Source organism: Capra hircus, chromosome 29 (genome assembly GCF_001704415.2).
Source record: "Capra hircus breed San Clemente chromosome 29, ASM170441v1, whole genome shotgun sequence".
Lineage (NCBI taxonomy): Eukaryota > Metazoa > Chordata > Mammalia > Artiodactyla > Bovidae > Capra > Capra hircus.
In genome coordinates, this window is record NC_030836.1 from 47,391,939 (window position 1) to 47,407,132 (window position 15,194).

The 15,194-nt window shown below is 61.2% G+C and overlaps 1 protein-coding gene across 1 annotated transcript; it reads right to left on the reverse strand.

The window, feature by feature from the left end:
• MRGPRF (MAS related GPR family member F) lies at nt 3,337–12,658 on the reverse strand. Its single transcript, XM_018043520.1, has 3 exons — nt 12,435–12,658; nt 9,393–9,505; nt 3,337–5,141 (listed from the first exon to the last, which is right to left on the reverse strand). The coding sequence occupies exons 2-3, from the start codon at nt 9,438–9,440 to the stop codon at nt 4,158–4,160; spliced, it is 1,032 nt and encodes a 343-aa protein (XP_017899009.1). The 5' UTR covers nt 9,441–9,505; nt 12,435–12,658; the 3' UTR covers nt 3,337–4,157.

Genomic DNA, 15,194 nt, shown 5'->3' on the forward strand with positions numbered 1-15,194 from the left:
GCTCTTGGTTCTCAGGACAGAAGAATCCTCTTGGCTGAGGCTTTTGAACCAAGCTTTGCAGAAAAGCTCTTGGGCTTCAGAAAGTTCTGGCATAAAATACAATTATCTCAAAACCAATTTATCTCAAAACCACACTGGCAGGAGATACGGGAAAGCTAGGCGGATGCTAGAGAAGCATTCCATTTCCTCTTCTTAGGGTGGAAGATGAGACAGAGGAGATGTCAGCTTCCAGGCTGTTCACTGCACCGTCTGCTGAACACGCATGCCTTCACATCCCCCACTTCATTCTGGACATCCACAGCCTGAAACTGAGCTGTCCCCGCCTTTGGTTACTAGTGGCCATGGAATAAAACAAGGCTGGTCCAGGGTGTCGTTGGGCTGTGATGGGCTTGCTATGTCTGGCCATCACCCCTGAACCTCAACTCCCGGTGCCTGGCCGATGGAAAACACAGAGGTTCAGAGGTCTGAGCTTCCAGGGAAACAAGAAAACCACTGTGCCGGACAGTGACTGGGGCTCCAGAGAGGGCTGTCCACCTGGCAGGACTGATCTTCAACGGGCAACCCCATTTCTGAGCCCCGGCATCTACAGTGGCCGCGAATAGTCTGTACCGCAGAGTCCTGTCCTGAAGATTAAAGGCGACTGATTCATGGAGCTCAGTCCAGGGCCAGCTGCACACAGTAGGTCCTCAATAAATGACGGGATAGGATGAGGGGTGGGAAGGAGCCTCAAGAGGGAGGGGATATATCTGTACTTGCAGTCGATTCACACTGATGTACAGCAGAAACTGATACATCACTGTGAAGCAATCATTAAATTAAACTATAAAGAAATAAACAGTAGTCATCGCCCCGACCAGCAGGGTTGGGATTGGCTGTTCCCATGAACGTCCCTCCTTCAGTGGCTGCTCCCCTCCCCTCTGAAGTCTGTCTGTAATGCGGGAAAACCAGGGCACTGCCCACCAAGGTCCCATGGTTCGTGGGGGTGGGGGGGCCCTGCTCATGTAGAGACAGCGGCGACACGAAGTATGAAGAAGTGGAGAAGTCTGTCCTGCCCGAGGCCACCCCTCCCTCTCCCTCCACTGCGCTTATCCTACGGGGTGGGGCCCTTGGGGGGCCGCAGAGAGACAAGGGTTCTTTCTTTGTCCAGCCATCTAGAAGCTGCCTGGTGGGTATGGAGACCGCATGCCCCAATTCTATGACTCTGTTGACAGCAGTTGTCAGGGGAGACCGGTCAGACCTCTTGCCCCATGCAGTTTCAGGGTGGAAATCTGTGATGCTTGCTGGACCCTCGCCTTCCTGCCTTTATGGGACACCCAGAAAGAAGGAGGCTTTGGGAGGCGGGGACTGCTGGGGGCTAGGCTGGGCTGTTTCAGGGGGTGAGGATAGCTGAGGCATATCACCCCACCGCTGCAGTGAACCCTGGAGGCCCCTTTTAATAATTAAACACCAAAAGAGGGAGGAGGAGCATGGTCCAGGGCTGAGGCGTCTGCTAGCAGGCATCTATGTCTTTACCCACCATTAGCACAGACCACAGAGTCGGACACGACTGAAGTGACTTAGCAGTAGCAGCAGCAGCAGCACAGACCCATTAGCACAGAAGCGAGGTGGCTGGGGTGTGGGCAGGTTATGCATGAAAGCTTCCTGGGGTGCGGTGGCAGGGGGCTGGGGGCAGCAGGGGGTTAGTGTGGCCTGGCTTCTTGGCAAGATCGTAGGGAGAAGGGGCCAAGGGCTGTGATAGGCCTCAGTCCTGGAATTTGCACACCCCCTCTTTTTGGCTTAGCACCTGCTAAGGACACATATGTGTTCAAATATACAGCTGCAGCCCTGCCCTGACTTCCAGGCCCTGCTGTGGGCCAGTGTTGCCCACCCACCCACCAGGCCTGGGTTCTGAGCCGAGGCAGCCGGCAGGGAGGCCCTGGTTGAGCTCCTGGGTGGGTTGGGGACAGCTTTCTACGGGGGACTCAGGGCTGGAGGGCTGGGGTGGGAGCTCCTGAGAATAGGTGAACTCCAGTGATGCACTGTGCCCTGAGGAGCCAGCCCTGGTTGGCCTCCTTGGGCACCTGCAGGCCTGGAGGCCTTCCTGCCGCGTGGAGGCCTGAGCTTTCCAAGTGACGGGTCCAAGTCCCGGGCCCGGTCCCCCCATGCGTGTTGTCAGGACCCCACCTGGTTTCTCTGGGGCCCCAGAAATGTTAGTGGTGCTGCCCTCCAACTCTGCTCTCCCAGGGTTCTGTCTGGTGTGTGGAGGAGGGCCTGGGGGGTGCACCCCAGGGGCTGGGACAGAGGACGCGGGCACCGGCCCCAACACCAGAGCTCCTGGAACCTTGGCCTCTGGGGCACACAGCAGGGGCCTTGCTGGAGAGGCAGCCGGGGCTGTGAGAACAGGGAGCTCGGGAGTGGAGGCCTGAGGAGGCCTGTCCTTGGGGCCACGTACTTGGGGGTCAGCCGGCCTGAGGGGGTGTGGCGGCCTGGGCTCCAGCATCACCAGGGTGAGGCAGAGGGCGTCCAGCGTCTGTGGGCAAAATGCCAGCCGCTGGGCGGAACTGCTCCCTTGAATTGAAGGGCAGTTCCCTCCACTGGCCGCCCTGCCCACCCCCACCCCCGCCGTCTCCACAGAAGAGGGGCGCTCTGCTCCAAGGGTCCTCGATGCCTCTGCCCTCAGTCTCTCCCTGGGGCCTGTGCAGTGAGCGGTTTCCCCAGATCTTCCCACAAAAGGGAAGGTTGGATCCAAAATGCTTATCTCCCATGGGCTGTCGGGGCGAGGGGCGGTCAGGGAGCTGGCCAGCCCAGTCCAAGTGGAGGCCTGGGAGGGGCTCTAGGCTCTGGCTGGGAAGTTGGGAGGTGCCAGGCACAGGGACGCCAGCCTGGCCCCAGAGACCTCAGGACAGACAGTTCTGGAAGGCGGGAGGGACATACAGCCGAAGATGCTGCGGCCCCCCCGGGGCGGGGGGTTGGGGGGCTCCCTGTGGACATACTGTGTTCTTCCCAGGCCGGGCCTTATCAGCCAGCACAGAGCCTGGAACTCAGGAGGCGTGATGAAAGCTAAGTTTCCAGAGGGAACGGGGGGCCTTGGGTGAGTGGAAAGGGCACCGGGGTTAGCCAACAGAGGGTAGCGTGGGGATCATGCTCCTCCAGCAGAGGAGTGGACACCGTCCCTGGAGAGGGAGCACCTGGGGGTGTAGACAGTCCTGCCAGAAGCTGGGACACGAGACCTGGGGTACAGAGCAGGCTGTGTGGGGAAGGGAGCATGGAAGGGCAGCCCACCTGGGCCTCGGATGCCCGTGGGGTCCTCAGTGTGGGCACGAGCCCACGGACAGGACAGAGGGCAGGAAGTCTTCCTCAGTGCAAGATAGAAAACGTTTATTGATACACATTTACTGTCTTTCATAAAACCTCCGTTGACCAAGCTGGGCCACCGTGCTTGCAGGTGGGCTGGAGTGGCCAGGGAGAGCCAGCGCCCACTTTCAGACGGCCCACCAGAGCCCCGCGGGCCAGGCAGATGGCGGCTTGGACGCAGCAGCCGGCACGGAGTCAGAAGAGAGAGTGAGTTACCCAAGCCGGCCGAGGCTCCTTTCTGCGTCCAGCCACTCGCCAGGACAGAAGCCCCGCCATTTGGGCCGCCCAAGGGCTCCCCAGAGGCGGGAACGTCATCCGCAGAAAGATGGGACCCTGAGGTGGTTAAGGGGCAGCTCTCCCCCGCAGCTCACAAGGTCACCTTAAAAGGACAGAACGGAGCCAGGAGGTGTCCTCACGGCAGGAGGAAGTTCTGGCCCCATGGGCAATGGTGCTGGCAGAGTCATTCCGGAGAGGGCCGCCTCTCGGGCAGGAGGTGGACAGGGCTGAGTGATTCCCTCCTCTCCCTTCCTGACCATCCTGGGGTCAGGAGGAGCCCCACACCCGGCCCATGGCCTGGGGCGACTTCTGTACCGCAGCTCAGGGAAGGAGGGGTGGCCGGGGGAGCCTGGCAGGGTCATGGGGGGCTGTCTGTCTCGCTGCCAGCCTCCCCAGGGGAGCCTGTGCCCCGGGAGAAGGCGGCTTGCAGGCGGGAGCGGCTTTCTCTCCCTGCGCTTGGGCCCCAGGGCTGCTGCCGGCTCTTGTCCGTCTGTCAAGGGTCTCTGGAGGTCACGTGGGCCCCGCCTCGCCTGCAGGCGCCTGGCCTCTCAGGAGGCGTTCCCTGAGGGACACTGCATCTCCAGGGTGACTGTGTTGGGCGTGCCGCCTCCCGCCTCCCCCGGCTCGGCCCCGTCCCGCAGGGCCCGCTGGAAGACCACCCTGAGAGGCTCCCACAGGCGCTGCGACTTGTCCCTGCCGGCCAGGAAGTAGACCACGGGCTTGGCACAGCTGTTGATGCAGAGGCACAGGTCAGTGACGTACTCGGGGAAGGGCGCCGGGATCCGGAAGACCCAGAAGAGGAACCAGTCGATGCCCAGGTAGATGGAGGACACGAGGAACACCGAGACCACGGCCAGGATGACGTGGTTGAGCTTGGCCGAGCGCTGGCGCCGCCGGGCCCGGCACTCCACGTGCAGGATGAGTGCCAGGCAGGGCAGCACCATGAGCGGGCAGAAGACCAGGAAGAGCAGGATGCCCAGGAAGGTGTCCATGTGCCTGCAGCCCGCCCCGGACGCCTGGCGGCCCAGGAACACGCAGAAGTAGTTGTGGACGCAGGTGACCAGCAGCGACAGGGCCCAGAGCAGCGAGCACACCACGGCCGACAGGCGCTTGGGCCGACGGCGCCAGTACCAGGTGGGAAAGATGATCGACAGGCAGCGCTCCGAGCTGATGGCTGGCAGGAGGCTGACGCTGGTGAGAACCATGCAGAGCCCCACGATCCGGGACACAGCGCGGATGTAGTCGGCAAAGGGGCCCAGGAAGCCCCCCGTGTTCAGAATGGAGAACACAGCCTTACTGAAGAGGTAGCCGACGTCTGCGCTGGCCAGGTGCAGGAAGTAGACGGAGAAGGGGCTCCTCTTGATGGAGAAGCCGAAAAACCAGAGGACCAGCCCGTTGCCCACCAGGCCGCACAGACAGAGAAGCAGGAAGATGTAGTTCATGACGGCCGGCGGCGGCAGCATGGTGATCTGCTCGATGGTCAGGAAGCCCCGGCTGTAGAGCTCGGGGGCCTCGCTCACGCCGGGACACACCTGTTCAGGTGCGGAGGGGGAGATGCAGTGATGCTGGCTGGCCCCCACCCCCATGCCCATGCTTGCATCCAGGTCTGTTAGGCTCCACCCCCAGGGCTTCCTGCTGGCTCAGAATTTGCCTTCAATGCAGGAGACCCAGGTTTGATCTCTGGGTGGGGAAGGTTCCCTAGAGAAGGAAATAGCAACCCACTCCAGGATTCTTGCCTGGGAAATCCCATGGACAGAGGAGCCTGGCGGGCTGTGGTTCATGGGGTAGCGAAGAGTCAGACAGGAGTGAGCAACTAAGTGTGCATGCGTGCAGGCTCCACCCCCAAACCCCCACCTGCATCTAGGTATGCTAGGCTCCACCGCAAACCCCCATCTGCTTCCAGGAGTGTTGCTCCTGATGACAGACTTGGCTGTGGAGCAACTAATTGGCTCCAACTGGAGCCGGAGACACCCCTGATCTCACAGAGCGCTACCATTCTGTGCCCCAGAGTCTGCAGCTGGCAGCCTACCGCAGTGATGGTGAAAACAGTGAAAATGATCAGTCCCTCATCAAGGGGCCTGACGTCCCACTGCCCAGAAAACGTCCATATTGTGCAAGAAAACCGAGGAGCCTTTCTACACCGAAGGAAACTAAAGCGGCGTGACCAATCATTGCAGGGCGGTAAGCCTGGATTGAGTTGTGGGTCTAGCGATCGCCGTGGAGGCTGTTACGGGAATGGCTGGGGAAGAGTGAATAGGAACCATGTCTAGATAATGGTACTGGACCCATGTTGCACTTCCTGAACAGGAACGCGCTGAAAAAGCAGCACAGAAAATGCACTGTAGCTGCATGGGAGGGTCCTTGATCTTAAGAAGATACAGGCTGTTTGGGGGCAAAGGGCATTGGAGCCTGTAATTTACTTTCTTTTTAAAAACTTTTAAAATATTTATTTGGCTGTGCTGAGTCTTAGTTGTGGTGCATAGGATTGCCGCTCTTGCGGCATATGGCGTCTTTAACTGTGACATGTGATCTCTTAATTGTGGCATGTGGGATCTAGTCCCCTGACCAGGGATTGAACCTGGGCGCCCTGCATTGAGAGCTTGGAGTCTTAGCCACTGGGTCACCAGGGAAGTCCCTGTAATGTACTTTCAAATATCTTTGGGAAAGGAAGTATCTTCAATGCACTTATAAAACAGAAAGAGACTCACAGACCTCAAGAATGAACCAATGGTTGCTGGGAGAGAAGGGATAGTTAGGGAGTTTGGCATGGACATGTACCCACTGCTATATTTAAAACGTATAACCGACAGTATAGCACATGGAACTCTACTCAATGTTATGCGGCCGCCTGGGTGAGAGGGGAGTTCGGGGGAGAACAGATACTTGTATGCGTGTAGGTGTATGTATGGCTGAATCCTTCCCACTGCTCACCTGAAACTGTCACATTAGTTTGTGGCTATACCCCAACACAAACGGAAAGGTTTAAAAAAAGATACTAGATTAAAAAGTGCAAGTGACAACAGGCTAACAGAGTCGATCAAGGTTTATGCAAATTTACAAAACTTGCAATTTTTCTACTAAAACATGAAAACATTTATTTAAAAGAGCAAAATCACTTGCAAGTTACCGAAAGTGACCCTTGACCCACAGTGGGATCAGAGAGACCTGGGGAATCAGGGTAGTCCCCTGCTGGGTCTGGGTGACCCTTTAGTTTTCTGGATCATGAGGGAACTGAGTCTGGTCAGGGGGTCCCTCGAGGGGGAGACGCTGGAGGCAGTGGCTATTTATAGAGCGGTGGGGGAGCGCTTCGGTGGTTTGACACTTGGTCTGGCTGTGTGAGTCCATCTGGCTAAATGTCAGTCTTGGCTGCAGGGTCTGGGCTGGCGTAGAAATGCGTGAAGGCGGGCCAGGCGCAAGAAACCAGCCGGTGGCGGGGGGGGGGGGGGACAATGGCTAAGCAGAGGGCACCTGTCCTGAGCACGTGGGCAGCCGCCCTGCTCCAGCCGGGGGGCTCCAGGGCGGACTGGCAGACTGAGTGACGGATCCTCTTTCCCCCACTCCCCAGAGAAGTCAGAACTCGAGACTAAACTCTGTGTGTGCGCGCTCAGTCACTCAGTCATGTTCGACTCTTTGGGACCCCATGGACTGCACCCCGCCAGGCTCCTCTGTCCATGGGATTCTCCAGGCAAGAACACTGGAGTGGGTTGCCATTTCCTTCTCCAGGGGATCTTCCCGACCCAGGGATCCAAGCCGCATCTGTTGCGTCCCCTGCACTGGCAGGGGGATTCTTTACCACTGAGCCATCTAGGAAGCCTAGATCTTTAAACGTTCTTTATCCCGATCTTTAAACGTTCATATCTAAAAGAAAAAACACTGTGTGGGCCAAGCACAACGCATCTAAATGCTGGATTCTGTTCTCAGGCTATCGATTTTGACCTCTCGTCAAACACCATCACTCTCCTTGCCATACCCTGGCAGACATCACTAATCCATCCCAGCGCTCTTTCCCACAGAGCCTGAACCTCACCTCCCTCTAAACACCTCCTGGGTATCAGTTCCCACTGCTCATGACTCTCCCTCCAAAACAAAAGCAAAACAAACAAACAAAAAAACCAGAAGGATGTCAGATCAAGCTCACTCTGCTGCTTTCCAGATGGCCCCCCAGCTCTGGCAGAAAGCTGGGTCCTGAAAGATGGCTTTCTGGGCCTGACACCCCATAACAGAAGGATAGCATTTTTGGCCTGGCTCCGGTCAAGGAGCATCCGCAAGCAGGGACTGGAGGGTGCTGGTAAACTCTGGGTTGGCCCCATGAGCTCAGGGCATGGGGGTCCTAGCCATTATCCAGCATTCTCTAAATACATTTACTGATGACTCCACAGCTGTCTGTCTGTCAGCTCTCAACCCCTCGTGCTGTGCGTGTGTGCACTCAGCCGTGTCTGACTCTTTGCGACCCCATGGACTGCAGCCCGCCATGTCTCCTCTGTCTATGAGATTTTCCAGGCAAGAATACTGGAGTGGGTTGCCATTTCCTCCTCCAAGGGATCTTCCCGACCCAGGGATAGAACCTGCATCTCCTGTATCGGCCGGCAGGCTCTTGACCAGTGCACCACATGGGAAGCCCATCAAACGCCTTAGCTTGCGCTAATCTCAGCCTGTCCTGTCGGTGGTTCTGAAGAACCTCCTCTTAGCTGGGGAGGAGAGGCATAATCTATACTGACTGAAGGAGTCTGTGAAGGACCAGCTCTGCGCCCAAGGGAGCCGGGCAGCAGGGGCTGCAGCTGACAGACCAGATCACTCAGAGCCTCTCGCAGGCTGGAAAAAATCTGCAATCCTCTCCGCAGAGTCAGAGCGGGAGGGTTGGTGAGTCACTGGGCGTGAGCTGCCATCCCGGCCACATACCACCCTGTAAAATGCCTGCCTGGAGCTTGGTCCCCTCCCTGGGCTCTGCCTCTTCTCTGGGGTTTCTGGAGACTCCGGAGCCGGTCCCATCTCTGCTTCCCGTGGTGGCCACCCCACAGCAGTCACCATCGGAGGCAGTAGGGGGCTGCAGGCATGGCGGAGAGGTGCCTGGGGCTAGGGCTCAGGTCCTGGGCAGGAGTCTGGGCTCTGCTGGGCCTCTGGACTCACCCCCATTGAGTCACTACACTGGCGTGAGCCTTGGTTTCCTCAAACACTGTACCCGCTAAACTCAAGAGGTCCTTCCAACTTGAGAGGGTTTTGCCCAGGATTCAGAAAGGAACTCCGGAGTTTCCAAGGGCCTCAGACAAGTAGGGACTGGAGGGGCAAGGGCAGAAGGGATGGGTCAGCCTGATGCACTGTCAGAGTCTCAGCTGCAGGATGGTGCCTGCACGCGGGAGGTAAGCCATGGAGACCAGACCCTGGGTGACAACTGGCAGGGTGGGCCAGAGCCCCCTGGAGCATGTAACATTGGGGCCACTTCGGAGCCAGCCTTGTAGGGCCTCCTGGCAGGGCCTAGCCGTGGGAAATAGCTGACTGCCCCATCTCCACAAGGAAGAGAGAATGAGATCTTTGGAGGTTGGTAACACAGGACAGGATTTGAGGGAGTCCAGTGATGAAGGCACTAGGGATCCAAGGGACCTGGTAAGCAGTGCCAGGCCACACAGACCAGAGGGGCCCTGTCTGTCCTGAGCTAGAGGATGGGTTCTTGGTGGCAGAGTGTGTGTGAGCAGGACATACCAGAGTGGCGTGCCCGTCCCATCACACCCATCCTGCAGACCCTGGCGGAGGAGCCCCCTCTGTACGGAGCTGATGGAGGGACTTGCCTTGTTCCAGTTGGTGGGGTGGGCCTCCCAGGAGCAGTTTCCAGCCATCTCCAGGCCTGGCCAGTCCACGTTCCTCAAGGCTCCGCTCACAGCTCACCGGCCTGCACAACCCACTGGGCACGGCAGAAAGGGTCGCATCAGGGGGGTGGTGTCTTCCACGCCCAGGGGTGGCCCGCAGAGCTGTCCCCTTGGAGGGTAGGTTCATGAACCATCCCCTGGTTCCCCAGGGGCAGGGCCTTGTGGGAGGCACGGGGCTTCCTGCTGAGTCCAGAGCGGGTGGCAACCATGTGCACCATCCCCTCCTTCCCTGGGGGGAGGGGTCCTCATTCACCCCCCTGCTGATACCCTAGTGACACAGCCTGCGGAAGAAGTCCTTCTCCTTCCCAGCTCTGTCGGACATTTCTGGAGCCAGACGGCGTCTGGGGATACGACTGTTCACCTGCACACATTTCTTGGGCATCACCTTTGTGTCCAGCCAGGGGTGGGACAGGGGTTCCGGGCAGTTAGTCCCAGGAGGGAACGTGGGAGAGAAAAGATCATTTCTGGCCAGGAAGACTTCCTGGAGGAGGAGGAGGCAGCCCGGTCATCATCAGCATTGGTGTCATCACCCACCATCAACCCCGGGTCAGTGAGAGCCTGCTCCGGGACACCCATCCTCCTGTCTGGTCCTGGGTACCACTGAGGAGGCAGGTGTAGTCACTCCCTCTGTGATGAGGGCAGGGAGGTGAGGTCACCTTCCTTGTAGGGTGGCGGGGATAGCGGGGACATTACGGCTTTGCAGATTTGTGTCTGCAGAGCCTAGATGGGCTGAAGAGGCAGGGAGGCTGAAGGGGCCAGCCCTGAAGTCGCCAGGGTGGCCCCAGCTCCAGGTTGGAGGAAGAGCAGCTGGATTCGGCCAGGACTTCACGGCGGGGTTGGGGCGAGAGGGCTGGGAGAAGCGCGGGAGTGGCCTGAACACTTGTCCATCCTGGCCGGGCAGAGCTCACTGGTGGACTTGCCACGAGTTCACTCGAATTGACCGCGGTCCCCAACTTGAGCTCAGCCCCAACTTGGCAAGCACCCATCCCTCCCACCGTGCAGGCGGGAAACTGAGGCTGTGAGTGGAGGAGGGGCCTTTGGGGGCGCCTGGCCGGGCGGCGGGCCGCTGGGCCCCTCCTCCTCCTCCTGACTCCCCCGGAATTCCAACCCGGCCTCCGCTGCCAGTCGAGGCCGCCACGCGCCCCTCCGCCCCGGGCCGGGCGGGCGCCGGTCATTGGCTGCGCGGAGAGGCGGTTCTCGAGAGTCGCCCGCCCTCTTTAACCACCGGCCTCCCGGAGCCCCGGGCGCGGGGTCGCCTGGAGGGGCCACCGCCGGGGCCGGGGGCGGGGCCGGCGCGGACGGCGGGCCTTCCAGCCTCTGGCTGCGCGAGGGGTGGGACCCCTTTTGCATGAGCCAGCTCGTGAGGCCTGAGCAGTGTGGGTCTGCAGATAGCGAAGGAGCCGGGCAGGGGAGGGGTCGCAGGCGTGCATATAACTGTGCCCCCTACCCCCGCCCCCGTGGCGGTCTTGACTCTCGTTGGACCCCTGTCCCCGTTGCCACGGGCAGATCTCAACCTCCTTCACACGCTGGGACTTGTTGAAACTCTCCAGGTGCCTGCAGCCCTCAAGGTGCCGGCCTCAGCCCGTCTTCCCGCGGAGGAGTCGCCCTTCCACCCTCTTCTTCCTCCACTGTCCCTTCCTCTTCTGCTCATCCTTCCAGACCCACACCACCCCGAGGCCCGGGCCCCAGGCTCGATGTCCTGACGTGGAGGGCCTCCCCTGGTCCCCTCCGGCCAGGCTAGATGCCCCCCAGGATTGCTGGCTGGGACCTGCCCGCGACGGGGCTGGGCAGGGAGTGTTCACTCGAGGGGTGGCTGTTGCTGTGTGTCTGAGCCCTCCTCGCCCTGCCGCGGGCCAGCTGAAAAGCTACTGCACCGGCACGGAGGGGCCGGAGGGACCTGAGAGCCGAGGTGAGCCCCATGTGGGCCGTGGAAGGACATGTGTGTGACATGTGTGGGGGATGCGCGTGAGTGCGCGTGCTCCTCATGCTGGGATTCAGCCTATGACAGGGCTAGCTTGGGCTAACGCAGACAAAAGAAGATCTGCCCGCTCAGCTCACTGCGGACCCTCCCCTCAAAGCAGGAGCCCAGATGGCCTCCAGCCACCTGTCTGCCTCCCTGGGCCTCAGGAAGCCCTGCGTCTCTCACTTCCACCCACCATGCCCGGGCTCCGGGGCTTCGAACCTGGAACCTGGCCTGGCTGGCTAGGCAGGGCTATGCCCCAGGAGGCCTGGCTTGGCGGGAGCCAGCAGCCTCCAGTTCTACTGTCCGTCTTCCCGGCTCCTTGTCTCCTTGTCTGGGGGGCTGCCGCCTGGGCTGGCTCTTGACAGAGCCGGCTGTGGGGTGGGCTTGCGGCTGTCCCTGCCCCCGGACACAGGGGAGACCTTTTGGAATGCCTCAGGAACAGACAGCTTCGCCCAACGCCAACACCCCACCAGGCACCGCCCTCCTGGGAGAAGGTGGGACGCAGCCGCCCAGCCTCCGTGGCTGAATAGCCTCCTTCTCCCTCGCTGTCCACCCAGGGCCGGCCCGAGCTGCTGGAAGCGCAGTCTGCCTGCATGACAGCAGTGGGCTGCTGCCTGCTGGGTGTTTCCCTTCCTGCCCTTCCAGAAAACTCACTTGCTCGGCTGGAGGCTGGCGAGAGTAGGGGACGGGGGCAGGGGGAGCCCCCACCCCCAGAGGACAGAGCAGGAGCTGGAAGCAGAGGACAGATGGCTTGGGGGTCAGGGCCTGCTGCACAAGATGGGGACTCTCAAGCCGTGTCCTCGGGACTCCTGCGGCCTCAGATGCTGACAGCACTGCTCTGGGGGGCTGGGGGGTGGGGAGCTCCTGCTTGAGGCCATGTGATTTCCAGGGGCTGCCAGCCTCGAAGGTGCCCACCTCTCTCCCTTTCCCTGCCCAGGCCTTCACCCTGCAGCCCTGGCTCCCGAGATGCCCTCCCCTGGGCCCCAGGCATGTGGCACTACCTGCAGCTGCGGGTCTGATCCTCAGAGGCCTCCCTTTGGCAGAGGGCTCCTCCCGCGATGCCCACCTCTGGTCCCGGACCACCCAGGCGGGCAGGCCAGCCCGAGGTACTGCCCGGAGGCTCAGGAAAGGCGAGCTCGGAGTGCAGGAGAGCCTCGCCTGCCTGCCTGCCTGCTGGAGGAGACAGCTTTGGAAGTGTAACCCGCCCCAAACCCAATTCCAGGCCCGGCAGGAGGGGGCGGGGACGGGGAAGATGGGGAGGGGCCGAGCCGGGATGAGGCTTTGGGAAGGAATGCCCGGCTCAGGAGCAACCCCCCCCCCCAGCCCCACTGGGAACTCAGCTCCCCGCCTGGTGACGTCACGTTGGCCCGAGCACTGCGGCCCGAGTCCAGCTGTGAATCTGCAGCTCCGAGGGGCTGCCCGCTGCACGCGGAGAGAGAACACCAGGCTGTCCGCTTGCCCGGTGCCTTCCCTTGGCCCCTCCCTGGGCATCTCTGGGCGTGCAGGCCTGGGGGTGGGGGTGGGAGGGGGAGTGAGTCCCCACCTGTACCCAGGGACTGATAACGGACCAAGGAGGCTGCGGAAGGGGGGCTCCAGGGTGAGGCGGCGCAGGGACTTCGGAGAGGCCGACCGGGTGGCTGGACAGCAGTGCCACCCAGGTGGTACTCCACACTCCCTTCCACCCCGGGATCTGCTCACGGCCCCCCTGCGGGCTTCTGGAGCCAGGAATTCCCTTTCCCCAGCCCTAATAGCAATCAGATGGCGCAAGTGGAAAATCACAGCGCTTGCCTGGGGCCCGAACCCAGCGGGGAAATTGGCGGGGCTGCGGTGCCTGGTGCGTGCGCTGCTTGGCGGGAGGATGAGTCAGCCTCCCCCCGCCAGGGCGAGCCCCCCGCGGGGTCCTGGGGCACCGAGCCAAAGCCTGGGGGTGGGGGGCGGCGGTGCAGGGGCCAGAGTGGGGTGGCCTTGAGGAGTGGGAGGGTGAGGAGCGGCTTTCCCAGGCAGCCACCAGGGAAGGCTCCACTGCCCTGGACAGACTTTCTCATGGCCCCGGGGAGCCCGGGGGAATTCTGAGCACAGCCTCTGCGGAACACACGGTGCCCAGGCTGGGGGCTGCCTCGGCGGACCTCGGCAAGAGAACCCAGACACGAAGCTCTCCTGCACCTGCCCTGGGCCACAGCACCCCCGCGCCCAGAGGAGCACGATGTTCCTGCGCCTGTGAACTTCCGAGGGGGCGCGGATTGTTCCCTACTGGGTCCGGCTGGCCTGGGGGTGGGGGGCTTGGCTTTTAGGGAGGCGCGGGGGGAGGAGTCGAGGATGTTGCTGTTCATGGCCACGCCCGAGGAGGAGGGGGAGGAGAAGCTGGGGACCCTCCCCTCCTCTCTCAGGCCGGCCAGCTGGGGCCCAGCTGGGCCGCTTGTTTACACGCAGAGGCCAGGGGGTGGGGGTGGGGGGCCAACCCGGGCAAGTTCCAAGTGTAATTGCGTTTGGACTCTTAAAAGGAATTGTGTGAAGTGGGCAGCGGCTCTGAAGTCCACCACCTTATTTGGTATGGAAATCTGTTTCTCTCAAAACTAAGGAGAGGCGCTTGTAAATGGGAAAGCCGTCCTTTGCCTGGGTGTGCAGCGTCCCACTGCCACCCAGCGTCCTCCGGCCTGGAGGCTGGGCTCCCCAGGGACCTGGAGGGAACCCCGGCCGCACGTGGGGCTCCCCTGGCTGCCTCCAGTTTGGGTGACCCTGGGCATCCTGGGAAAAACAATGACTCCTGGAGTTGCAATGAGGCGGGAATCCGGGTGCCCGTGACCGCAGAAGCATGTGTCATTCACCCCCCTCCCTCTTCAGCGAGGCCCCCGCCCCCTTCAGTGAAGCTTAGGGCGACTGGGAGGTGACTGGCCCAGGGCTGCGCACATGGAGACTGAGACACGGTCCTGACGCTTCCAACCCTCCTCTTCCGTCCTCACACTCCAATCCAGCCACCGACTGCCATCCAGTGTTCTCCGCCCCTCCCAGGAGAACAGGACTTCATTTTAGTGGTTCTGTGTGGTGGGCTGCAGGTTTAACGCCTGCCCTAGCCCCCTACAAGGGTCCAGGCAGGACCTCCTCTGCTGGACCCTCCTGGGCTCCCTGGATGAGTGGGTCAGCCCCTCTGGGCCCACAGGGAAGGTGCAGAGACCCCAGGCAGGCCTGCACACCCATCAGAGCGCTGGCCGGGTACCAGGCATTGTGCTGTGAGCTGATGAGCTGGAGGAAGCTTCCGTCAAGCTGGGAGGCAGACCAGAATCAGAGGACCCAGGCCCGTGTAAAACCACAACCAGACAGAAGGCACTGGGGCTGGGCACGCCAGTGAAATCAGGATGGCTCCTCAGAGGAGGTGACGATGGAGCCCACGGGGAAAGTTGGGAATGAGTGACTCAGGTGAGAAGGGGAGGAAGGCATCTCCGGCAGAGGAAACTGCAAGAGCAAAGGCCCTGGGGCAGGACGCGAGCTGCCCGAGTAAACGGGGTCGGGGTGGGGGGTGCTGGTGAGGCCAGGGGGAGGAAGGGAGGGCAGAGGCGTGGATGAGGCCCCCAGGCCAGGCTGCTCTGAATGGCCTTTTCTGGCCCAGGATCTCGCCCTCCCTCCATGTCCTGTTCTCACCTTTCTGTCGCCCTTTGTCCCATCTGCTCAGGGGACAAAGGCATGACGATGATGACAGTTACCGCTGGTCCTCTGAGCCAGGTGGGATGACTTCATCCTCACAGCACAGCCCTTTCGACGTGCTC